The sequence below is a fragment of the Urocampus carinirostris genome, chromosome 8, assembly GCF_059441175.1.
Source record: "Urocampus carinirostris isolate Australia breed hairy pipefish chromosome 8, RoL_Ucar_1.0, whole genome shotgun sequence".
In the NCBI taxonomy this organism is placed as follows: Eukaryota; Metazoa; Chordata; class Actinopteri; order Syngnathiformes; family Syngnathidae; genus Urocampus; species Urocampus carinirostris.
The window spans coordinates 12,718,344-12,743,781 of record NC_142356.1 but is presented as its reverse complement, the minus strand read 5'-3'; the positions used below and the strand labels follow the sequence as shown (position 1 = coordinate 12,743,781).

The window sequence follows — 25,438 nt, the reverse complement described above, 5'->3', positions numbered from 1 at the left end:
AACAACCACCAAATACATCCAAGACAAAATACAACAATGACGAATTACAACAACGATGATTTACAACAACGAAATACAGAGACGACAAAATCTGACAACAAAAAAATACCAAGACAACCAAATCTATGACAGCAAAACACAAAATGAACAAAATATGATGACAAAACGACTACAAAATACACCGACAAAATACGCCCAACACAAATTACAACAAGGACGAATTACAACGAAGACAAAATACAAAGATGACAAAATCCGACAACAAAATCCGACAACAAAAAAATACCAAGACGACCAAATATATAACAACAAAACACAAAGATCACAAAATATGATGACAAAATAACTACAAAATACAACAACCACCAAATACATCCAAGACAAAATACAACAATGACGAATTACAACAACGATGATTTACAACAACAAAATACAAAGACGACAAAATCTGACAACAAAAAATACCAAGACGACCAAATCTATGACAGCAAAACACAAAATGAACAAAATATGATGACAAAACGACGACAAAATACACCAACAAAGTACGCCCAAGACAAAATACAAAAATGACGAATTACAACGACGACAAAATACAAAGACGACAAAATCCGACAACAAAAAAATACCAAGACGACCAAATCTATGACAACAAAACACAAAATGAACAAAATATGATGACAAAACGACGACAAAATACACCAACAAAGTACGCCCAAGACAAAATACAACAATGACGAATTACAACGAAGACAAAATCCGACAACAAAAAAATACCAAGACGACCAAATCTATGACAACAAAACACAAAGATGACAAAATATGATGACAAAAGGACTACAAAATACAACAACGACAAAATACAACAACAACAAATTACGACAACTACAACATTGACAAAAAACTACAACGACAAAGTACGACAACAAAATAAAAGACAAGATACATAAATAGACGAATAAACTGCATTTATGTCCGATATATAAGTACAACATGATTTATTAATCATTTTATTTATAATCTATCCATTTCTTGCATGTATACCGGTTGCTATCTGGGCTTTATAAAATTATGTGTATAATTTATTTCCATATATTTGTAGGTATTTATTCCGTTTTTTGTTATTTCTACTAATGGGAGGATTGATAATACAGTGGGACCTCGCTACTTCGCGGTTCCACGTTCGCGGGTTCAGAGCTTTGCGGGTCTAAAAAATAATAATAATAAAAGAAAATACTGTATAATATATATATTTTTTTTAAACATTTTTGAAGGGGCGTCGCTACTTTGCAGATTTTCACTTTTCGCGGGTGGTTTTGGTCCCCATTAACCGGGTCTAAAAATAATAATAACATAAAATAATAATAAATTTAAAAAAAAACGTTTTAGAAAACAACAATAGCGTATCTGCCTGACGAAAAGTTGATCGCGGTAAATCTTTGTTAAAAAAGTATCGGGTGGTAATGACAATTTTGGGTCCAAAAAGTTGCGTCCCGTTGATTTGACACTATGCGTCCACAGCAAAAATGATGCGGGTAAACGAGAACCCTGCGCAAGTGTGTATAGGAGCCCACCCTTTGTTGATCAGGGATAAGGCGAGGAAAAAGAAGAAGATATCAAAAATGCTTAAAAAAAAATTGTAAGCATTTTTGAAGGGGCGTCGCTACTTCGCGGATTTTCACTTTTCGCGGGTGGTTTTGGTCCCCATTAACCGCGATAACCGAGGGGTTACTGTACTACATACTACTCACTGTGAAAAGCACAAATTGAGCAAAAAAAACGAAATATTTGAATTTCGAGAAAATCCTGCGGATCAATTAACAATGATCATTAATCGAAGATAGATTATATGCTTCGTGTCACGCAGCATAGCTATCTATGACACGCAATTTCTTCCTTTTCTCGTTTATTGATTCACTTCTTTACGGTTTATAAGAATCCAGACACCAAAGCTTTAAAATCGCTGCCGCGTGCCTTTACATTCTGTGATTTATATCCACGATTCTTTCGCCATTCTCGAGAACCCCGGAGCCCATTTTGAGCCCGCCAAATAAGAGACATTTGATCGAATATGGCCAAGAAATGTTACCGTTGATTGAGAGGCCATTAAGCTAACTCGACGTTAGCTAACGAAAGATAGCCTTCACGTGTTTAGTTGTCGTTCTTTTGAAAGGGGTTGATAAATGACATCAACAGGTTTCCGGACGAGCTTGCTGATAAGCAAGTGTCTATTAAAATACGGTTTCCATTCGCCCTTTGTAGGTGTTGCTATGGCAACGCTGAAGATTCATATTCCATTTTTGGATAAACCTGGCGTTTTTTTGCTTACCGTGAGTCGAAAGGTGTTTTGAGCACAATGGACAGCTCCTCTATGATAAAGCCATCCTCCCGGTTCATGAGACGAGGTGTAGCTTTATGATGGCGGGGATTGGGAAGGTAGGAAGCTCGGTGTCTTCCGCCATTGGTTGTCTTTTCTGCCCGTCAACAACGCAAGGGGGTGATTTTATCTTCAGGGCTTGGAGACACCATGACGGACGGAGGAAGTTCGTTGTCGAGAGGGGACGGTGTTATGCCGAGAAATGCAATCCCTGTTGAGATTTGCATCCCCTGGCTACTGTAACCACTTTTACCTGATTTTATCTCACTTTTGTATCACTTTTCGGGAATGTAATGGCGAACATATGACCAAAACCACTTAGTCTTGCATTTGTTGGGAATGTAATGTAACGGGTGTAATAATAACTTTTTTTTTATTGAAATTCCTGCTGAAATATGTGTATAGTTTTTGCAAAGTGTCCTGCAATGATGAGTCCAACAGTGCCACCTGCTGGTATGGGGTGGGGTCTGGTTTTGGCTTCTGACATGTGACCGGGAGGCAGGGTTTGTTGGCAGTATTCAGAGAGAACTGCTACTGGTAAGACACATATTTTGGTGCTCCACAAAAGAAGTTGATTTTAAACATTATAACCCCAGCTGACAAATCTCTCAACATGCACAGCAATGTGAGTGATATTGTCAAGCTGTTTAGATTTATGTTCGTTTCGTTTCTGTTTAACTAAAATGTTAATTCCCCTTGTAGAGATCAAAGCCAGCAGAAAAGCTAATGTTGTGACTCATTCATTTGCAGGTAAATTGTACCCGTTTTTATACTCATTATTGTTCTTATTTCTATTTTCTCATATATATTAAAAAGATGATGTTGGTTAAAATTCAGACTAAAGAAAATATGTTGAATTCATTGTAAACGTTAAAAATCCACTATAAAAGTATCTTCTTGAAATGGATGTAAAAATGTATTGTGATATTCTAAAATGTATTTTATGTAAATTGAAAAGAAAGCTCTTTGATATGCTTTGTTGGCAGTATTCAGAGAGAACTGCTACTGAGATCAAAGAGATCAAAGCCAGCAGAAAAGCTAATGTTGTGACTCATTCATTTGCAGTAACTGCAATAAAAACCTCATCATCCAACTTAAACCATTCCGTCTTTGTATTTGATGTGAATGTAATCGAACGGTGATGCGCACCGTATATAAATCACTTTCTGGAGCATGTTGAAAACGTATATTATGAGACAAATTAACTAAATTGCTAAACCTGCGCCCCAGACAAAAGCTTAGTCTTCAGCACATTTATTTTTGATGATTTGATAAAAATTATGAAAAGAGAATAATGCCAAAGCCCGTGTCCCAAAATCAACAAACATACCACTTTAAACTTGTCTCTTGCTTGTAATTACTCAAGATCGGTTGAACTTGTTTTGACCCTTTTTTCATAAATATTGGTTTCAAAACCAGATGCAAGCAGTTATTTTGTAAAAATGTCACCACATTCTGAGAACAGGGAGCCTGATGTGCTTACCTTTGGCGCAGACGGAGTAGGGCGAGAGATGGGAGGGAGTGCTTGCACTTTTTGCATAGCTCCACCCATCCCTCCCACTCACCCAATCAAATAACTTTAAGTTCTCTTCCGGTGTTTTTTGTATTTACAGTTTGTTCCGTGGATTCATCATAAAGTATCTGAACACTGAACATGGATTATATAGTGAGCTTTTATATAAAAGATTCTTTAGCGTTGTACAGCCAAAACGAGTTTTATTCTGTGTGGTACCTTGACTGTATATCGTAGTGAAAACGTGCCCTATATATTCTAAAAAGTACTGCAATACAGACTTGGTTTGGCCATGCGTGTAACTGAATAGGATTAATAGTTCAAATTTTGAACGTGATGGAGAACGGGCCATTAATAACAATAATGTAAAACGGTCTTGCGGGCCGGATACGATTACACGGAGGGCCGGACATGGCCTGCGGGCCGGGAGTTTGACACATGTGATACATGCTAACTACTGACCTATACAGTCTGCCACCTGACATAGTCCCACATCTAAACAAATTGTCCACTCTTCCTGACTTCAGCCTGCACCATCTGTACCACTATATCGTGAATGGAGTATTCCCATACACCCGTGCTGATCTATAAGCTTTAAAAAGTCTGCTTACCGTTCCTTTCGTAGCATTACAGTGCTTGGAAATGTTCCCCTCGCTCGATGACTTTGTACCTGGTATCACTTTTAAGCATATTTGGGCGAAATGACGTTTCTATTCTGAATGTTCATCTCTCATTTTCTCCGTTGGTAATTTGGTGGTTCAGTTCAGTGTTATAAACTTTATGGAAAAGCACCGAAGTTTTCAGTGCATGTGAAATTGGAAAGATCACTGGCTTATCACAGTAAAAGCAGCCCATTTACGTAGTAACAAATCGCAAGGGTAAGATGCTAACGCAGCTAGTTAGCACTAGCCCACCTATTATTTTGAGTCTTTGACATGACTCCTACCTACTTAACATAAAATTGCTCGGAAATGCATCAGACGTACTTTGTAAAAAATGTTTAATGGAAATCCTGGAAACTTCAGGGTTGCCAGTGTTGGGCCTTGACACAAGAGTCCCTCGGGTCTATTTGGAGATAAACATTGCCGTATTTTTCAAAAGGGATACAATTCCAAATCGGGCTTAGAACCTTGCCCACTGCACAGCAATAAATCACCAGCTGAAAAAGCAGTAGTTATATTCTTCTACCATTGTTATTGATATTTTTCAACTCTAATTGAAGTGCAAGACCACTAGGGCGTTTCTGCAGTCCATCATGGATGTTATTCTGCTGGGGAACCGACACTACAGATAACCATTACATCATCCACTGATCTGAAACCTACATGAGGACAAGGAGTCTTTTCTTTCACTGGTAGAAAATTATGCTTAGTTCTCTTTTGATTTAATATCTTAAAATAAAAATTGAAGGATTTAATGTTAAGATACACCGAAGAAAATAAGTCTTCAAACACCCTATTTTGGCCCACTTCGAAATCACGGGGTGTTCTGAATTTTTCATCGTAGGTGCACGTCCACCGAGAAATAAACTAAAAAGAAAAATCCAGATATCGCAATGCATGATTAAAGTTTTTTTTTTTTTGCATTTCCCTTAAAGTGATTTAGGATCCTTCAAACACACAGGGCAAAGTTATAAAACATTTTGCCTTTTCTCTCCCCATTTTTCTCAAACGGTTATACATGGGAACCTAATTTGTAAGGGCAATGCCTATAACCATTATTTTCTGAAAGTTTTGTACCACTAGGAGACATTTGTTAGATACCATCCATATAAGCGGAATAAATGCTTAATATAGCTTTACTCATGCAAGAAAATGAAGTATGACAGGTTTTCCCCCCCGCCCTCTAACAGGCTTTCCCATCCAAGTTAAAAATCCTCCTATTAAAGGTTGCAATGTTCCCTATATTGTGACTGGCCACTGAAACATAAACGAAAGGTTAAGGATTATCCCACTGAAGATCCTTTGTGCTATCTTAACATTTATTTCAAAAATTGTGTTTAGTTTTATAACACTATTTGAACAGGCAATGCGAGCACTCATTTTCGGAATTTGATGCAAGTGAAAATGCTAAATTGTTGACCACATTATAATTAAAAGTAAAGGACAGCAAGTCCAAACTATTAAATTGTTATCATGCACACTTTATATAAAAGTTTACACTCTGCCTGCAAATTGTTGTAGGGTTACACTAAAAAAAAAAAAAAACAAAAAAAAAACTTGAGAATATACACAGGCTGTGAAATGTACTTGTCAGACAACCGGGAAATAAATCACATAAGTTAACCAATATACAAAATTTTATTACAAAAAAAAACTAATACAGTTCTAACATTAAAATGGCTGCATTTTTTTTTTTTAAAGGCAAGTCAAACCAAAAGACATTCCTGACAGTTTCAATGAACCCTACCGGTCTTAAAACAGAATGCTAATGAATAGTTGTGAGCGTAGGCAGTAAATCCCACCCATTTCTCTTGAAAGAACCTGACTTTCAACTCTTCTGAGAATTGACAATAGCATCACAACAGCCAAGCGCTAGCCTAAGTAATGATGGCCTCATTTCTGGAATTTAGAACAGGTAGAGCCCTCGGGGAGTGATGACATTTCGGTTAATGGGGAAAACCCTACCGCTGAGAGCGTCCCTGCTACAGAAAAACATCAGTTAAGTTAGTAGGGGTACACAAAACATGCAAAGTTTCTAATGATTCGACATCACCTTAAAAGTCAAACTGAATAAAACGACAGTAACCAAACCGCACCGCCAAGTCGACCCAGGCAGTGCTTTGGAGTAGCAAAATAAATGCTGCCTCGTTTCTGTCCGGTTGCCGGTTTAATCGAATCTGGTACATCAAACCGACAGTCGACCCTTAAACATACTAACGAGGATCTACAGAAATAACGGGACCAATTTCCCTGAATTTAACAAGGAATAAAGAGGTCTGATCACCTGAGGAAATTTAACAGGATATTAGGTTTTAAACACCCACACGCGCACACAACGAACAAATTTAGCTCGACGCATCTGACAATCGCTCGCTTAATCGTCGTCTTCGTCGTCGTCATCTTCCTCCTCCTCCTCGTCTTCCTCTTCGTCATCGTCCTCGTCGTCATCTTCCACCGGTTGGACTTTCTTGGGCCTACCGGGGCCGCTCTTCTTGCCGGCATCGGTCTTTCCTGAGCCGCCTGATGCTCTGTAGGCAGCAACATCCTGGAAATAAAGTCAAGGTAAGGTTACGGATGGGTGGACCACAAAAATCATTAACAGATAAAAGAAATCCATCAATACCTTCTCATATTTCTCCTTCAGTTTGGCAGCTTTTGCCTCATATGGAGTCTTATCTTTGGGGCCGAGTGTGGACCACAGCTCTCCGAGCTTCTTTGCAATATCACCGATTGAGATTCCGGGGTGATCTTCCTTTATCTTGGGTCGGTGTTCCGAAGAGAAGACAAAGAAGGCAGATCTGGAGAAAAGATTTGAACAAGTTAGCCAAAACACCTCACTAAAATGCAATACCTTTTAAATCACACTTACGGGGGCCTTTTAGGGGCGTTAGGGTCCTTCTTCTTCTTGGCCTTTTTCGCCCCTTTTGGGGGGACGTAACCTTTCATCTCCCTGTCATACCGGACCTTGTCATTCTTGGCCATCTCCTCAAACTTCTGCTTTTCCTTGCCGGACATGGTCTACTCAAACAAGTTGAAGGGGAGGAAAATCCTAAAGTTAGCCACCAAGAACAGTAAAATGTAGGTTTCTAAACACCATACCTTCCATCTTTCAGAGCACTTTTTGGAAAACTCAGCAAATCCCACACTGGTCCCAGGGTGCTTCTTTTTGTGCTCTTCGCGGCAGGTTGCCACAAAGAAGGCATAGGATGAGGTTTTTCCTCTTGGCTTGTTTGGGTCCTTTGTCATGGCTGCTTTTTTGTCTAGAAACCAAAGACACATTCAAAATAATTTTTTTAGAGGGACACAGATCCACAGACAGACTGAGGAGATCATTTCTTCCCCATGCCATGAGGCTCTTTAACTCCACCCGGGGGAGCGAACGCCCACCCTCAGATTTGCATATAACCCTTATTTTCCATAGCACTATTTAAATACTCTATAGCAAAACGTTACATTGGGTATTTTGTATTCTATATCCATTTTTATAATTCTATTTTTCATCACAAGGATACTGCTGGAAGTGTGAATTTCCCTACAGGGGTGAATAAAGTATCCATCTATCAGATGTTCTACCATGAGAAACAGCTTTGTCATGGTAGTGCAACTGAAAACAAGTGCTACAATGCACAAGAATATACAGACACCCTAGGTTACCCAACAGCACTATGTTTTGGTCCAGACTTCTGAATAGTTATTAGGGAAGCGTTGGATACAGGTGGAATTTTTTTTTTTTTTTTTTACCTGTCAGGGTTTATAAATAAAATGCATTTAGGTAACTTGTGTAGTTTATTGAAATCATATCATTCGAAAATGTCTGCTAAGCGTTCAAACAGGAAATTTAAAAAGTATAAAATCCGTATTTTAACCAACTTCAAATCTTATGTTACTTTTCATAAATGTGTCCCAACTGTTTAAAAGTAAAATTTCCATTTTAAAATTTATAAAAACACAAAGAAGGTACCCAAAATGGAACAAGTGGGTTAATAAGTAAAGATGTTTTCTTACGACTAGGTGGCGCTAAACACACAATGTCTCATAAAACGCAAGAATAGCTAAATGGAAAACACAAAAATACATACATTTATGAAGTATAACATCCCTTTAGTATTAAAAATACCATATACTGTTTGCCATGTAAAAACAAGTTGTTGTTTTTTTTTTTAAATATAAAATTGTAAAAAGGTTAAAATGAAATTACGAAATTAAACAATGTAAAAAGGAAGCTGAAAGTAACTAATAACAGCAGTGAGGTAGAATGTGGTAATAGTTAAGAGTTGAAAATGATACGAGAATAAATGTGGCAAAGAGCTTGAAAGATGCCCCGTGTCCCCTAATCGGCTTTCTGCCTTCATGGGACAAAAGACGCGACTCCATTTTGTATCTTCCCGCCTAAAACTTAACTTCGCCAAAACTTTACAATGGCTCCAAAACTCTTCCTAAACACTCAACACGTCATGATATCGAAATACTTTCGACGCGTCGTGCTTCACGTCAAGTCTAGAAGAAGCAATGTCGTCCTCCTTCGTGCGGAAAGTTGGGACGCGCGGCCACCATCGTGTCAAGCTGCTGACCAAATGGCGTTTGAGCAGTTTACCGAGAGGCAGGCGGCTTATATATTTCCATGATATACATACGAATAGAGTGAAAGGAAATACATTTACGTAAATAATAGAATAGGCCATTTTGTATTTTAGGTTGTTACTTGAAGTTTAACATAACACTTAAGGATAACGAAGACGTAAAAATGGAGGCCTTACGTCATAAAACACACGGTAAGTGCTAAACACAATACTCACATATTCAATGTATAAATATATATATTTTTTTCTTTTTTTGAACAAGAAAATAAAGTTAAATATATTGATAAAAGGAGAGCGTGCGCTTACCCTTCTAATAATTCAGTGGCCTGACCGCTGAGAAGCGAAGACGATACAAAGCGTAGCGGTTTTGTCCCAGATTGCCACCGCACACTAACTTGCCTTGAAGTAGTTGTGTAACCCCGCCTACAAGCTCACCGATTGGTCAGATGGGAGCGTTTCAATTTGAATCGGCAGGACGACAAAGAATGCTGGTTTTTGATTGGTCGTCATGCGACGTGGGAAACGTGAGCGTGCGTGTCTTGTCGGAGTAGCGATTGGTCAGTGACGGCTTTTAAATGCATGGCGCCAACTGGTCTTTGTTCGACGTTTGGGGGAGAAAGGAAAAGGGGCTTCCTTAATTGTTATAGTTGCTTGTTTATGTGTGTTTTTCTACCTTTTTTTGGGTAAAGCCTCTTTTTTTTGAATTATTAAAACCACAAGGAAATGTCAAAAATGAATACCCGCCGCCTGTTGTGTTGTTTTCACTTAAGCTTAAAGGGACAGTGTGTAATGCATACCTGTCAACCTCCACGGCTCGTACAAACTGTCGTATTTTCCCGTACAAAATACAAAAAAATCGTACACTATATATATATATATTTTTCGGAATGATGCATGATGGGAAATCCCTAGGCGGCACACACATTTGCGTTTTTCCGTACAGATTTCCTTGTACGTCGTCTTAAAATGCATAAAAAAACGTACTTTGTACGGCAAAAACGTACAGGTTGACAGTTATGGTAATATTTAGTGCCTCTTAGTAGTACCAATACACGAACTATCATTACGATTTTTATTAAAAGTCCCCTGCTCAAGGTTTGTTATCTTCCTCCCGCTGAGTTTTTCCTTGCCGGCATGTTGGTTTAAGATCAGGGGATGGTGTCATTGAACCTGTGCAGTCCTTTGAGACATTTTGTGATTAAAGGTGTCACAAATAAATGTGCTTTGACTTAAAAGAAGAAGTACAAATCGAGGAATGTGCATTTCTTTTTCACCAGATCGGCGCCATATTCTTCCAGCATCCTGCTGTTGTGCTTTGCTGTGTATCACTGGCCCTTGCTCTTACCAAATAACACAATGCCATCTAGTGGTCAAATACTACACATTGGGGTTTTAAAGGGACAGTGTTTTAATTAGTGCCTCTTAAAAATAGAAAAAACATTTCACTTTAAAGCACCAGTTTAAAATATCTAACCACTAGATGGCACTGTTGTCCAAAGCGTATTAAAACCAGTGCCACTGAGCTTAGCAAGACGCCAGACAAACATGGCGGCGACGACTAGGTGGGATTCCACTATGTAAAAGACGTACACATTTCTCAACCTCGGATTTATTCTATTAAAAAAAAAAAATGGTATGATTGTTAATGGATTTTTGACTAGTATTCTAATCAATGTTTTTTTTTTTTACTGGATGAAAGTTATTTGCACTAAGAGGGACTTAATATTATACATTGTCCCTTTAGTTTGAAAAAATAAAATAAAAATACAACAAGTAACAAGCAAAAATACATAAACGATCGCATAAACGTGTTACTTTATGTATTGTATATATATATATATATATATATATATATATTGTATTATATATTGTATTTTGTAGGTCGAAATTTTTTTATTTATTTTTCATAACAACAGCCTCACTTAACTGTCATATTTGTCTACCATCTTGCTACTCCGGGTACTCTAAAAATTCGAAAAGGCTGGGCGGAAAAAAATAAGTAAAATGGTGTTTAGGTCACTCTGAGTCCCTGTAGTTTGTGTTCTTCCTTGTGCTTGTTAGCACTCGTTTCAGCCGCACTCCACCATGCAGTGACACCCAGTGGTTAAATAACACACACTGTCCCTTTAAGTTTTATTATAATACGTGGTCCCCGAGGCACATATAAATGCCTTAAATCGGTAATTATGCTGTAATTTTGAATTTTACCATACAGTATTTCGTCTTGTTTTTTGAGAAAAAAATAAACACAAATAATACTTAAAATAACTGCCAATTTAACTACCGGTACTAAGTTTTATAAAATGAAAAAAATAATACTAACACTAGACAATTCCCGGTCATGTTGTTAGCATAAAGTTGTTAGCATGTATTCGTAAAACTCAAGTAAGATGTATCTGCTATTTTGAACCTGGTTCTAGTAATAACATAGTAATAACACTGTTATTAAACTGTGACATAACATTTTGAAATGGCCCATTCAAATTCATTTCAATGGGCCACCATGGTACCCAGGGATGTTTCCAGGGGTGGCCCAAGTGAGTCACTGTTCCACTTGAAAGGGAGAGTGGTGGATGCTAACAAGTGGATGAGTTATTAGTATGTAGGTGTGAGCATGACACGTTAGCATGTATCTGTTAGCATAATTTGTTAGCATGTAGTTATTTGCTTGTTGTCGTAAGCATAAAGCCGCTTGCATGTAGCCGTTGGCATGTAGCCGTTAGCAATAGCCGTTGGTATGTAACCATTAGCATGACAACTTAGCATGTAGCAGTTACCATATTTTTTAGGATGTAGCTGTTGTCATGTAGTTGTTAGCATGATTCTTTAACAGGTAGCCGTTAGCATTTGGCTGTCGGCATAACTTGTATGCATGTAACCGTTAGCATGTAGCCTTTAGCATAACCTGTTAACACGTAGCCGTTAGCATAATTTGTTAGCATGTAGCTGTTAGCATAATTTGTTAGCATGTAGGCGTTAGCAAATATCCTTTAGCATAACTCGTTAACATGTAGCCGTTAGCATGATATGTTAGCATGTAGCCTTTAGCATGTAACTGTTAGCATTATTTGTTAGCATGTAACTGTTAGCATAATTTGTTAGCATGTAACTGTTAGCATTATTTGTTAGCACATTTACGTTAGCATGTATCAGTTAGCATAATTTGTTAAAATAGAATAGAATATACCTTTATTGTCATTGTTACAAAATCGGTTGAACATATTGTGACAACGAAATTGGACATGACACTCGAGTTTCACATATTAACAGTGATGATAAAAGAAAACAAAGAAGATAAAGGAACAAAGAAGATAAGGTTATAATTTACACAACATAAAGGAACAAAGAAGATAAAGGTTATAATTTACACAATATTTACGCAAGAAATGTGGGCATGTATCCATTAGCATGGAGCTGTTAGTATTATTTTTTAGTATGTAGCCTTTGGCATGTAGCTGTTAGCATTACCCGTTAGCATGTAACTGTTAGCATAAATTGTTAGCATGTAACTGTTAGCATCATTTGTTAGCATATATCTATTAGCATGTATCCTGTAGCATAATTTGTTAGCATGTATTCGTTAGCATGTAGCTGTTAGCATTATTTTTTAGCATTTAACCATTAGCATGTAGTGATTAGTGTAGTTTGTCAGCATGGAGTAGTTAGCAATTAGCCGTTAGCATGACTCGTTAGCATGTAGCTGTTGAAATAATTTGTTAGCATGGAACAGTTAGCATTTAGTTGTTAGCATGTAGCTGTTACCATTCACCTGCCCTCGCTCGTACCAGACAACGCAGTGCCATCTAGTGGTCAACTATTACACACTGGGGCTTTAATCTTCTCAAAATGCATAGTATAATATTAAGTATTGAAATAAAAACAATACAAGTAAAAATCAATCAAAAATCAGCAGTTTTGTAGCAATTTAGATGGTGAAATTTTACACACTGGGGATTTAATCTTCTCAAAATGCGTAGTATTGAGATAGGAACAGTATAAGTAAAAATCAATCAAAAATCAGCAGTTTTGTAGCAATTTCGATGGTGAAATTTTACACACTGGGGCTTTAATCTTCTCAAAATGCATAATATAATATTAAGTACAGTAATCCCTCGGTTATCCCGGTTAATGGGGACCAAAACCACCCGCGAAAAGTGAAAATCTGCGAAGTAGCGACGCCCCTTCAAAAATGCTTAAATAATCAATACGTGGACTGAGCAATTTGGGAAAAAACACTGGACTGTGTGTACTGTAAGATCAAACATCCAGTTGGATCCACCATTTCTGTTTGTCCCTCACCCCCCTCATCACCCCCCCTCCGGAGGAAGCAGAGCCTATTTACAACAAAGACAGTTAAAACATGTTCTTTGTTCCTTTATCTCTTTGTGTCCTTATCCTTACTGTAAACGTGGAACTGGAGTCGTCCAATTTTGTTGTTACAATATATATCCCATGTTGTAACAATGACAATAAAGGCATATTCTATTCTATTCTAAATATATATATATATTTTTAAAAACTTTTATTATTATTATTTTTTAGACCCGCAGAGCTCTGAACCCGCGAACGTGGAACCGCGAAGTAGCGAGGTCCCACTGTATTGAAATAGGAACAGTGAACGTAAACAATCAGTCATCAAAAATCAGCAGTTATGTAGCCATTTGAGGATCAGCCACACTCCGGATCAGTAGGTGGCAGTATAACACGCAAGCTTTGTGCAGTGAAGAAGGTGCAAGACAAGATGGAGGAATCATCAGTGGACTCCAAAATCCTCTGCTTGTTTGATGTCGACGGAACATTGACCGCAGCGAGACAGGTTCATAGTGATTTCATCTTTTGAGTGTTTTTATGTTCTCAAAGTGGACAGCGCGGTGGGAATTTTAATGGCTTATTTTTCGAAGGGCTTCCGCGGAGCAAAACTAGCCATTCTTAGTCCAGTTATCACACTTTTGTTACGTTTTCATACAGAGAATCAGATGTAAGCGATGTCAAATACATGCAATGAATGTTATAGGTAGATTTATAATAAACTTGATTTTAAAGTGTTGTTCTGTTATATATTCTGATGAATACCAGGGTTGGGTAGGGTTACTTTAACTTGATTACATTCAAGTACTTTGGATTACTCCAATACCAAATGTGCTAATAAAAGACAAAAGAAACTAAATATGAACAAAATGATGACTCACAACACGTGGTAAGCTTTCTCTCCTGGCTTTGATCTTTTTGATCTCCGGCAAAACTAACATAAAATGCCACAGAAACAAAATTAAAATAAATCCAAACCGCTTGCCAACATCATTTTTGCCGTTCCATGTGTTCCGTTACTCCCCAAGCCTGCACAAAATTTAGTCATTTTATTCATGTTTAGTTTCTTTTGTCATCTCATCTCATTAGCTGTACCACTTATCCTTGTTAGGGTTGCGGGGGGCTGGAGCCAATCCCAGCCATCTCCGGGCAGTGGGCAGGGGACACCCTGAACTGGTTGCCAGCCAATCGCAGGGCACACGGGGACAGACAACTCACTCGCTCAGTCACACCTAGGGACAATTTGGACCAGCCAATTCACCTGAAATGCATGTCTTTGGAATGTGGGAGGAAACCCACGCAAGCACGGGGAGAACATACAAACTCCGCACAGTAAGGCCGCTAGCTGGATTTGAACCCACGCAGGAGGTTCTCACGACCTCAGAACTGTGCCGCACACACGCTACCCACTGCGCCGCCGTGCTGCCCTTCTTTTGTCTTTTATTAGCATATTTGGTATTGGAGTAATCCAAAAGTAGTTGAAAGTAATCCAGTTAAAGAAACCCTACCCAACCCTGGATATTATACTGCACAAATAGAGGTTTGTGCCTTGCTGTGTAACGGTTCTTGCTGCTTTTTGTTTGTGCTTTCAGCCCGTAACCGCAGAAATGGCCGCCTTCCTTCAGAAGCTGAAGACGAGGGTTCACGTTGGCGTGGTGGGGGGGTCGGACCTCCACAAAATCAAAGAGCAACTGGGAGACGATGGTGAGACTCACCAGCATGAACTTCTTACCAAGATGTCTCACAATTGTACATTTCAAAAACAAGTCAGGTCACATTTAATCGCAAAAATGTCTCAAAGGACTGCACAGGATTACAATTACACCATTACCTGATCTTAAACCAACATGCGGCCAAGGAAAAACTCAAAACCTCAAACAATTAGCTGATTTTCGATTGTTTTTTACTTATACTGTTCCTATCTTAATACTTAATATTATACTACGCATTTTGAGAATATTAAAGCCCCAGTGTGTAATACTTGACCACTAGATGGCACTGTGTTGTCTGGTACGAGTGAGGGCAAGTGATACATGGCACAGCGTGGAGGCAGCATTTTTGATTACTTTCACTGTTCCTATCTCAAAATTTAATATTATATTACGTATTTGGAGAGGATTAAAGCCCCAGCGTGTAATACTTGACCACTAGATGGCACTGCGTTGTCTGGTACGAGGGAGGGTAAGTGATACATGGCACAGCGTGGCAGCAGGATATTTGATTACTTTCACTGTTCCTATCTCAAAACATCATACAGTGGAACCTCGGTTTTCGACCATAATCCGCTCCAAAACCCTGTTCGAAAACCAATTTGTTCGATCACCGAAATCATTTTTCCCATTAAAAATAATGTAAATCGTTTTAATTCGTTCCAACACCCTGAATGTTTACCTTTAATGTTTAACGTAAACATAAAGCTAACCGGGCTAATCGTACGTCCGCATTATCGTAATCTTCCGTACGAAAGTTTACGCTAACATGAACGTGTAAAAATTAAAAAAAAATCAGGTCGTTTACGAGTCATTTAGCACCCGGGTCTCCACAACAAGTGGTGAGCGGTTCATTGGAAAGGGGGCTCCGTTCCAACACCCTGAAAGTTGGGGTCTGTTCCAACACCCACATAAAGCTAACCCAGGCTAATCGCACATACGCGTTATCGTAATCTTCCGTACGAAAGATTACGCTAACATGAACGTGTACAAATAAAAAAAAGGATAAAGAAAAGAATTATGCATAGGATTTCTTGCCTTTGTGGTGGTCAGCAGAAGTCCCTCGCACACCTCCTTCATAGTTTGCTATTTTTTTCTTTCTTAAATGCAATAGTTGTACGCACTACTTTTCTTTTTTCACCTGTAGCAACTTTGCTGCTTGCACTGACTTTTTTCAGAGGCATAATAAGGGGCTAAAACACCCGTACGCCGCTCAGCATCGCACCCTAGCGAACGCACTCACGCATTACCGGCGTTCAAACCCCGATTTTTTTGACCGAACGGCGAAGCAAGAATTTCTCGAAATTTTTGGTCTGACACCGATTTGTTCGAACTGGGAGGCGTTCGAAAACCGAGGTTCCACTGTATAATATTACGCATTTTGAGAAGATTAAAGCCCCAGTGTGTAAATTTGTGTGAGAAGTCATGCGGTCACATGACATGCAATACAGGATGTTCCGAAAGTCCTGGGCTCGTTTTGGCATTGACGTTTTGGCATTGAATATCTCGGAAATGATTGCGGATGGGAAACACATCTGGTAAAATCGGAAAGCTTGTGATCTCAAATTTTACATTGAATGATCAATGCGAGCACCATTGGTCACATAACACAAAGATTTTAACCTTAAAATAGCATCTTAAGCTAACAGGGAGCCAATGCAGGTTAGCTAAAATCGGGGTTAACATGATCACTTTCTTGTCTCAGTTGAAAGTCTCGCTGCAGGACTTCGGGAGACCAGAGATTAGTACATTAGTACAGTACTATTAGTCTCACTTGAAAATGAAGTAGCCATAAACTAAAATACTAGTCTGAAGTCAAGATTTTGTTCTTTTGTTTAACCCTCCTGTGGTCTTCAGATCCAAACAAATTATTAAAAACACAGAAAGAATCCCGACATGACATTATTTTATTTATCCTAGAAAGGGGGATTACCTCATGTGCAGTCCCTTCTCAAGGTTTCTTGATTTTGCTCATGTTGAGCTTTTTGAGTTTTTCCTTGCCCTCGTGTATGTTTTAGATCAGGGGATGGTGTCATAAAAGTCTGTGGTCTGCAATCATCTGAGAGCTGTGCAGCCCTTTGAGACTCTTGGTGATTAAGGGCTACACAAATAAATATGACTTCACATGACTAATCAAATTCTCGCCAAACGTGTCCCAGCATTGCATTGTCAATGATTGCTGCGGTTTCGGTTATTCATGCTTTACTGGTTTGTGCTATTTCCAAAAAAGCTGTCTTCTTTAAAAGAGCAAGAGTCACTGGTGAGACGTACCTCAAGATGCTGGAAAACTGGTTAATGGATATATTGAGTTAGAACGAGTATGGTGACTTTAACAGGATTGGGTGCCGCCACACGGAGCCTCATGGTTAGACAGTTTCTGAACACCACACTGCCAGACGGATGGACAGGACAATTCTGGCAGAATGGCCACCTAGATCTCCAGATCTCAGTTTTTCTGGGGATTTGTGATAAGATTGATCTACTTGCCCCTACTCCAAGAGACGTGGATGAGCTTAAAGGCACGGATAACGGAAGCTGTTGCAACCATTGGCAATGCGACAATGGGAAAGTCTTAGGAGCTCAGTAAGCGTGAATGAATGAGAGGCTGCCGTGCTAGAAGGAAGCCCTTGCTCCAGAAGCGGCACCTTAAGGCTTGATTGAAGTTTGCTGCTGAGCACATAGACAAAGATAAGACCTTGTGGAGGAAAGTTCTGTGGTCAGACGAAACAAAAATTGAGCCATTTGGCCACAATGCCCAGCAATAGATTTAGAGGAGAAAAGGTGAGGCCTTTAACCCAAGTACACCTTGCCCACCGTCAAGCATGGTGGTGGTAGTATTCTGCTGCGGGGCTGTTTTGCTGCCAATGGAACTAGTTCTTAACAGAGAGGAAATTGTATAATGAAGATGGAGGATTACCTTCAAATTCTTCAAGATAACCTAAAGTTCGGCTTGATGTGTGGTTTGTACCGATATGGGTGATACATAAGAGTAGTTTGACTCATGCTTCTATTTTCACTCCCCCATCGGTGTTTCCAATCAGTGATCCATAAAGTGGACTACGTATTTGCAGAGAACGGTCTCGTGGCCTATAAGGAGGGGCGGTTACTATCCATTCAGGTAAGACATTGTCCTCACCAGGCTCTTGATCTATTGGGTCTCATTATTTTCTGCTTATCAGTCAATCCAGGCTCAAATGGGAGAAGAGTTTTTGCAAGAATTTATCAATTTTTGCCTCAACTACTTGTCTACGATCAAACTTCCCAAGAAAAGGTAGTATTTTTTTTCACACTCGTTGATATTATGATGTCTAATCAGGTTGAACAGTGTTGGAGATGTATATTTTTCGGTCAGGGGTACGTTCGTTGAATTCCGTAACGGCATGTTGAATGTTTCGCCGATTGGACGAAGCTGTACCGTCGAGGAACGCAAAGAGTTCTACGAGCTTGATCAGGTAGTAGCTTGCATGGATAGATGTACTGTACGCCTACGCTATTTTTAAACAGGGTTCCCTTAGATCCTTGAAAAGTCTTAAAAGGCATTGAATTCGTTGTTTTGAAAATAAGGCCTTAATTGGCGTGAACGTTTCTTAAATCCAATTTTCGAAAGTTTAGTTGTTTGAACTCAGAAGATTTAGTACATTTATCAATGGTCTTTTTTTTAAATGATTCACCGATTTGATTTTGTGGCAACGTGGCGTGATCCCAGTAACAGAACTATCAAAACGGTGATGTGGTTTCAGTCGGGCCTTTCAGAGGGGTCACATTTAGGTCTACCCACAATATATAAAGCTTTCTTTAAGCAGTAAGAAGCCTGTTCAAATGTACAGTAATCCCTAGCTGTTTTGCGGTTCACTTCAAGGATTCTCATCACGCATTGTGTTCTGCATTCTGATTGGCTAAACTGATATCAGGCCCCTTTTTGCTTCTCTGCCTTCACGTCGAATGACATAGCATTAGGAGTTGTACACGAACGTAAAACAGCTTGACTAACCTGCATTATGTACGTTCAAATATTTTTTTCAATGTTTGTACAGGTGCTTGAAGTCCTTGGAAACGCTTGAATATTAAGGTTGTTTTCAAGGACTGAAAAGTGTTTGAATTTTGTGTAAAGTGCTTGAAATTGTTGCCTTGTTTCTCAACTAGTCTGGTGATGACGCTGACACTGCTCTCTGGTAGCTTTGCCATTGGGTTTGTTCTTCCCTTGTTATTAACAGCAGCTGGCATTAGTTTGTATGGCATGGTCCTATGAAGTGTCATTACCACCTACTAATAGGATAGGTTCATGCTACATCTAAACATGGCACCATGTAATGTGTATCAGTGAAAGAATTATGTATAAGTTATCGACATTTATGCAGAAAAATTAAGGTAGCGTATCCCAGTGCCAGATGTTACTGTGTAGTTCAACTGAAAACGAGTGCTACAAAGTCAAATTATGGAGGGTCAAAGTGACCAAAACTTTTTTTTTTTGCTTAGCCTTTTACAAGGTTTTTGGTTTTTAGGGTTGCCCGTAGCACCAAAATGATGGGGGAATCATGTCAGCTCCCTCTAAGTGAGGTTATGTTATGTAAAATAGATACAAATTTCCCAAGCTATAACTATTTAGAGAAAATGCATGTTTATAGGGTAGTGCGATTTCTTTTTAACTTAAATGAAGTCTATGCGCTACTCCTATTTGGTTAAAAGCATACGCAGATAATCTTCCATTTTGAAAGCGAAATCCCTGCAATGAAAAAACAATTACCAGATCACTTGACTTGCTGCTAGCTTGCTATCACTAATTCTATTGTTTGGGGCTAAGATGTGCACCAAATCAGAATCCTTGATCTCATTATCGCCCTCTGCCATGAGGCAAGAGAATTGCGCCTCACTCTGCATCTGCAAACGCTTTGCACATTAATCGTTGTATACTAATTGTATTGATAATTGAATGTGAAAGAGAAGTCATTGATTTTGGAGAATAGTGAAAATAGTGAAATTAAATGAGAGATTACTTTTAACACTTAAAAAAGTAACCATTATATATACATCATTTCAAATTTTATACCTTTTAGGATGACAAATGAATATGTAATATTCTCAAAGATGAAAAGAATATACTCAAGACTAGGGGTAAGACCAAGCCTAAAATTTTTTAGCCTGACTCAACCCGAGTCGCGGTTATTTAAACCCGAACCCGACAAATAACTGATAAATAAGCCCCAAATAAACCCGGAGCTTTCATTTGCTGCCAAAGTAATAAAGAAGCTTTACTGTGCTGAACTACGGAGCGTGAGGTCTACAGGGAATGGTGTAATAATAGTCTGTGTGTCACAAGCCAGAGCTCATCGGTCAAGGGTAGCTGATGGCAGGAATGCGGAAGTGGCACTTCTGTGTCGAGTGAAGATAGTTGTAGGCAGCGGTAAAACTGTTCGATAGCCGGGATGGGGGAGCAAGGGCGGTAACGAGTCCAGAAAAGAGGTCGGCAACAGGTATCAGGCAGGAAACAGGGCAAAACAGGTTGATGGCCGGGACAGGGGAGCAAAAGCAGAAACGGGTCGGCAACAGGTACCAGGCAGGAAAAAACAGGGCAGGATAATGTCGGATAGTACAGAGCTTGCCTAGCTGAGAGCATAGGTTTGCAGATGGTCTGACAGTTGAGACTCTTTGTGATTAAGGGCTATACAAATAAACCTGACTAGACTACTTTGGGTCGAGAACCAAAAATCAAGTGTGTACTGTAAGTGCAGCAACAAAAGTGAACAAATAGGCACCGAAAATAATATAAAATTATGCAGATTACAAAATGCAAACAGTGAAAGATTTGTCCAAAAAGCAGAGAAAATTTGTAAAGCTTGTAAGGAAGCAGAAAAGACGTCTGACGTGAGGGAGGTGGAAGGAGGAAGTCGCACAGTTTTAAAAACAACACTAAGACGGAAAATTTCTTTGGATTTTGAGTTAAACTTATAGTTTGGTAAGCATTTTCTTCATCGAATAATTGCATGCGAGAGAGAAGCCCGACCGGCTCTACTTAATGATTACCATTTTAAGCCCAAGATCTCGTCTCTAACCCAAACATAATAACTCATTTCAATAAAAGAGATAATGGAAGACTATATCTGTAGCTTTTGCCTTTTCTGGCCCCAACAGAAAGAAAAAATCCGGGAGAAGTTTGTGACGGTGTTAAAGGAGCAATTCAAAGGAAAAGGATTGTCGTTCTCCATTGGTGAGTTATTTCTGTTGAGAGCGCCGTGGCTGACATTTGTGTTTGTAACCGTCGATTTCCCTATAGGAGGGCAGATCAGCTTTGACGTGTTCCCTGACGGATGGGACAAAAGATACTGCCTGGGGCTCATCGAGAATGACAAGTATTCAACGATACACTTCTTTGGTGACAAAACCAAACCTGTGAGTAGCTTCTTTTGAATCTTTCTTCTGGGGCTGAGGTTTTGGCTTGATTCCTAAGCACTTATCCATTTTTCTTGTTTTCTCTTTGCGGCTACTTTGGAAAATGATATGCAAAGGCTTATAAGGCTTGGAAAAGTCCGTAAGCACGAGGTTATTCGATGCAGACTTCTGATTGGCTGCCAAGTATGCAATTTGGCAAAAGAACCGAAATTTCCAAACGAAGATTTCAAAATCGGAATAAAACAAACGTTTGATTTGGGAAAAAAACAAAATATTTTTTTTTCTTGAAAAAGTTGTCGGCCACCCGGGCGGAGACGTTGTGTAAGTTGTACGCTCGACGTAAAAGATGCATCCCCGGGCAGATATTATTTCAGACACTGCACTATTTCACCAGGTAAAACCAGTAGCCCTTTGGCCACCTTGCCCTTCTGTGATAATTCTATCCCACTCTATTTCCGACATGGCGTCTGTAAAATAAAAAAAGGAAAGTCGACTGCGAGGGCCGCCTCTTAAGACAAGTGGAAAGTGCCAAGTGACTGTTTCCAAAGAATATAATATCAAGAGGCACTGCCGGGCGAAACATGCCGACCACAAAACGCAAACTGGAAACGAACGATGTGAAAAGGTGAAGCAACTGGAAGCTGTTTCAACGGCACAGTGGTAGCTTTTTCTCACGACGCTGCTCGTCAAATGAGAATGCTGAAAAGGGAAGCTATAAGGCTAGGTTGTCGGCCCCCAGGCACTTTCAGTTTACCAGATCTGGCTTTTCGAAAAAGTTTGGACACCAATGGTCTATGGAATTATTAACTTCACCATTGTAATCTCAACTGAATATTTTGGGGTATTGGCTTTTTGTCTACATTTCTCCTGATTATTTACGCATCTTTAGGATCTTTCTTGAGCTGTGAACGGACGACTGGACGCTCCGAACAAAGATCCGTTTTTCTTTGAAGATGACGATCCATTTTTTGAACTTAGGGTTGCATAGTGCAAATAGAATCTCCCCGTTTCTTTTTTAATCTATGTTTCTGAGGTTTGTTTTTGTTTCAGGGGGGCAACGACTATGAGATCTACTCTGACCCACGCACCATCGGTCACGAGGTCGACTCTCCGGAGGAGACGCAAAAACTCTGCCAGAAGCTTTTCTTCTCATGAGTACGATTGGAGGAAGGATTCCATGGAGAAGATTTAAAGATTTTGGAGCTTCGAATTGGTCACTTTAACTGAAATGACTTGAAATCATGATGGAAATATACAATCCTTTTTAATTTTATGTCTGGATTCATCATGAGTAACTGGAGTTTCTCGAAGGATGTTCCTGTCTGTATCGTTATCATGTATGGAACTTGTAGCAATTACTTTACAAGACTTGGCTAGAACAGAAGGAGGTATGCCTTAAATGATATCGGATGGTTTACAATAAATCTATGAATTTAGGATGAAGTGGTTTATGTTTTATACACAGACTGTTCTTTTTTTGGTCCACAAGACTAAATTCTAATGAGATCATAGGTTGACTGACATTTGCAATCATAAACGATCTATTAAGTCTAGATCTAGACTATATGAATTTAAGGTGCGTGTGTGTTCGTATGTGGCGCATACGCTCCGTAACGGCAAAAGCGATTTTTCCTGGAAATGTACACAGTAGTACTTTAGGCCTCTGGGAGTGTCTTTAGCTAAGTTTATATTGAGGCACCCCGAATAAATACCCCCAAAAATCGATAAACCTCTGCTTTTGTTTACAAGCAGTTCTGGAGCTGGTCGCCTTCATACTGCTCTCTGGCACGCCCTAGTGGCTCCCTGGTGGTATTTCAACAAACTACGCCCTCAACAAAGTTGAATGCTCGGTCATTTTCAATGTATCATTTCTCTGCAGTTTGTTAAAAGGGAAAAATTGTGCCTCTCTGAAAATAGGATGTTGAATTCACTCAATTTGAATTTTATTTTGTGGATGCATAATACGAAATATGAATCCAGGTATATATTTTAATTCATAAAATTATATTTTGTGAGTAACCTTGTGACTAAATAAATGGTCAATTCAAACCTTGCGTGAATTTATTTTCATCAGTGTGTCTTACATGGGAAGGGTCCCAGGTTCAAAACCGTGTGGAAACATATGTTGGAGAGGGACGGGTGCTGCCAGACTGTATTTGCCCAGGACACACCACAGAAAATATGGCCCCATACGGCCATAGTGGTTAATATTGAAATGTTTAATGTGAAGGGAATGCATATTGTCTAGTTAAATCACTTACCAGTGTGAATACCTGGTCTAGAAATGTGCACCATGTGTGTATTGAATAGTCCATTCTAAAATGATTTGAATCCTCTGGAAACCCAGTCAAGTCGATTTTCGTAGTTTTCAATTGGAAGTTGTGCTGATGTCACACAAAAACTGCTTTTAGGTTTGTCAGATGTTTTCCCTTCACTCTGCGCCTCCTAGTGGTAAAAAAACAAGCATTTTAAAGACAAATAATACTGTATAGGAAAAGAGTATTGCTAGCATATCAACTCTTGTTTTTCCAAATACTCTTATGTGGAGAAATGTGCATTTATTGTCCGCCATCTTGTTGCAACAGGAAGAATGGAAACTCAAAGTGACCAAACCATAGTTTGTATTCTTCCTTGTCATTTTGGGTTGCACTACACAATTCAGCAACATCTAGTCCTTTTAGTGTAAGTGCAACCTTTTCAAATTATAGATTCATTACATTTTCATATAAATTCTTGATTTTTTTTTACTTTGTGTACGTAATATTACAAAAGTATATTCGATAATAGTGGAATTGTTTTCCTCATTATCCGACCCTAGCTCTGGTAGCCCCCAAGTAAACTGAATTTGAGACCCCAGGTTTAAATATCTCAAGATGGTGGTTCTATAAGACGGCCCCTTAGGTGAAGTGTCTCAAAACGTCATTTAGTTCCAATAAATGTCACTTTTGTCTTCAAAAGTACTACATTTTCAAAGTTTATTGATCAGTGTCATACACATACACATTAGGCCACAGTGTACATAGGAAAAGGAATGGTCATTTCTATATAATGGCCATAAAGTTACCTGCCCCATTTTTCACAACTTGAAATACAATAAGATGACTCATCGCAAAAAAATCCATTGTTGCAAAATATTAAGGATCATCAGAATATATAACAGAACAAGACTTTAAAATGAAGTTTATTATAAATCTACTTATAACAATCATTGCACGTATATGACATGGCTGTTTTCCATCTGCCATCAGTATGTACCTGTATTTACTCATCTTCATTCATGCAATGTTTGCGTTGCGTCGTCTGCTACCAGCCAGGTGAACTCCTCTTTCCACGATGCTTTTAATGTACGTTTACGTTTTGTAGCGTCATAATTTTTTTTAGCTTCTTTTGAATCATTCTTCTTCAGCTGGGGTTTTGGCTTGATTCCTAACCACTTCTCCATTTTTCTTGTGTTCTCTGTGCGTCTACTTTGGAAAAAGATATGCAAATGCACGACTTTATAACGCACGGGAAAGTTCAGAAGCACGAAGATATTCGATGCAGTCTTCTGATCCGCTGCCGAGTTTGAAATTGCCAAACGAACCAAAATTCCGAAATTTCCAAACCGAACAAAGATTTCGAAAACGGAATAAAGCAAACGTTTGATTTGAAAAGAATAAAAAAATAAAAAGGAATTTTGGGGATTTTTTTTCTTGAAAAAATACTCAGCAGAGACATTGTGTAAGTTGTACGCCCGACGTAAAAGACGCACGCCCCAGGCATCCGGGCAAACCTTATTTCAGACACTGATTAAATGTAAAAAAAAAACATGGAACTGGTGTTGGGAATTCATTAAACAAAAATGTCTACAGTGTTCCTTGACTCATTTTTATATAAATAAATAAATGTGCATTGGCTCCAAA

The 25,438-nt window shown here is 38.9% G+C and overlaps 3 protein-coding genes across 5 annotated transcripts in view; 1 reads left to right on the top strand and 2 right to left on the bottom strand.

The window, feature by feature from the left end:
* Positions 1–2,527, bottom strand: part of wdr17 (WD repeat domain 17) — a 69,419-nt gene extending 66,892 nt beyond the window's left edge. For 2 of the 3 annotated variants that reach the window (XR_015851095.1, XM_088341643.1), the window contains exon 1: positions 2,330–2,527. The gene's annotated coding sequence lies outside the window, so the exon portion shown is untranslated. The remainder of the gene's footprint in view (positions 1–2,329) is intronic. The other variant, XM_088341645.1, reaches the window with a different exon arrangement.
* Positions 2,528–6,171: 3,644 nt separating this feature from the next.
* On the bottom strand, positions 6,172–9,605 carry hmgb2a (high mobility group box 2a). The gene is made up of 5 exons (XM_088341642.1): positions 9,439–9,605; positions 7,652–7,812; positions 7,422–7,570; positions 7,176–7,350; positions 6,172–7,097 (listed from the first exon to the last, which is right to left on the bottom strand). The coding sequence occupies exons 2-5, from the start codon at positions 7,796–7,798 to the stop codon at positions 6,927–6,929; spliced, it is 642 nt and encodes a 213-aa protein (XP_088197768.1). The 5' UTR covers positions 7,799–7,812; positions 9,439–9,605; the 3' UTR covers positions 6,172–6,926.
* A 4,203-nt stretch (positions 9,606–13,808) lies between these two features.
* pmm2 (phosphomannomutase 2) lies at positions 13,809–23,589 on the top strand. Its single transcript, XM_088341641.1, has 8 exons — positions 13,809–13,948; positions 15,033–15,144; positions 18,191–18,267; positions 18,329–18,420; positions 18,502–18,601; positions 21,279–21,354; positions 21,421–21,536; positions 22,587–23,589. The coding sequence occupies exons 1-8, from the start codon at positions 13,874–13,876 to the stop codon at positions 22,689–22,691; spliced, it is 753 nt and encodes a 250-aa protein (XP_088197767.1). The 5' UTR covers positions 13,809–13,873; the 3' UTR covers positions 22,692–23,589.
* Positions 23,590–25,438: the final 1,849 nt, after the last annotated feature.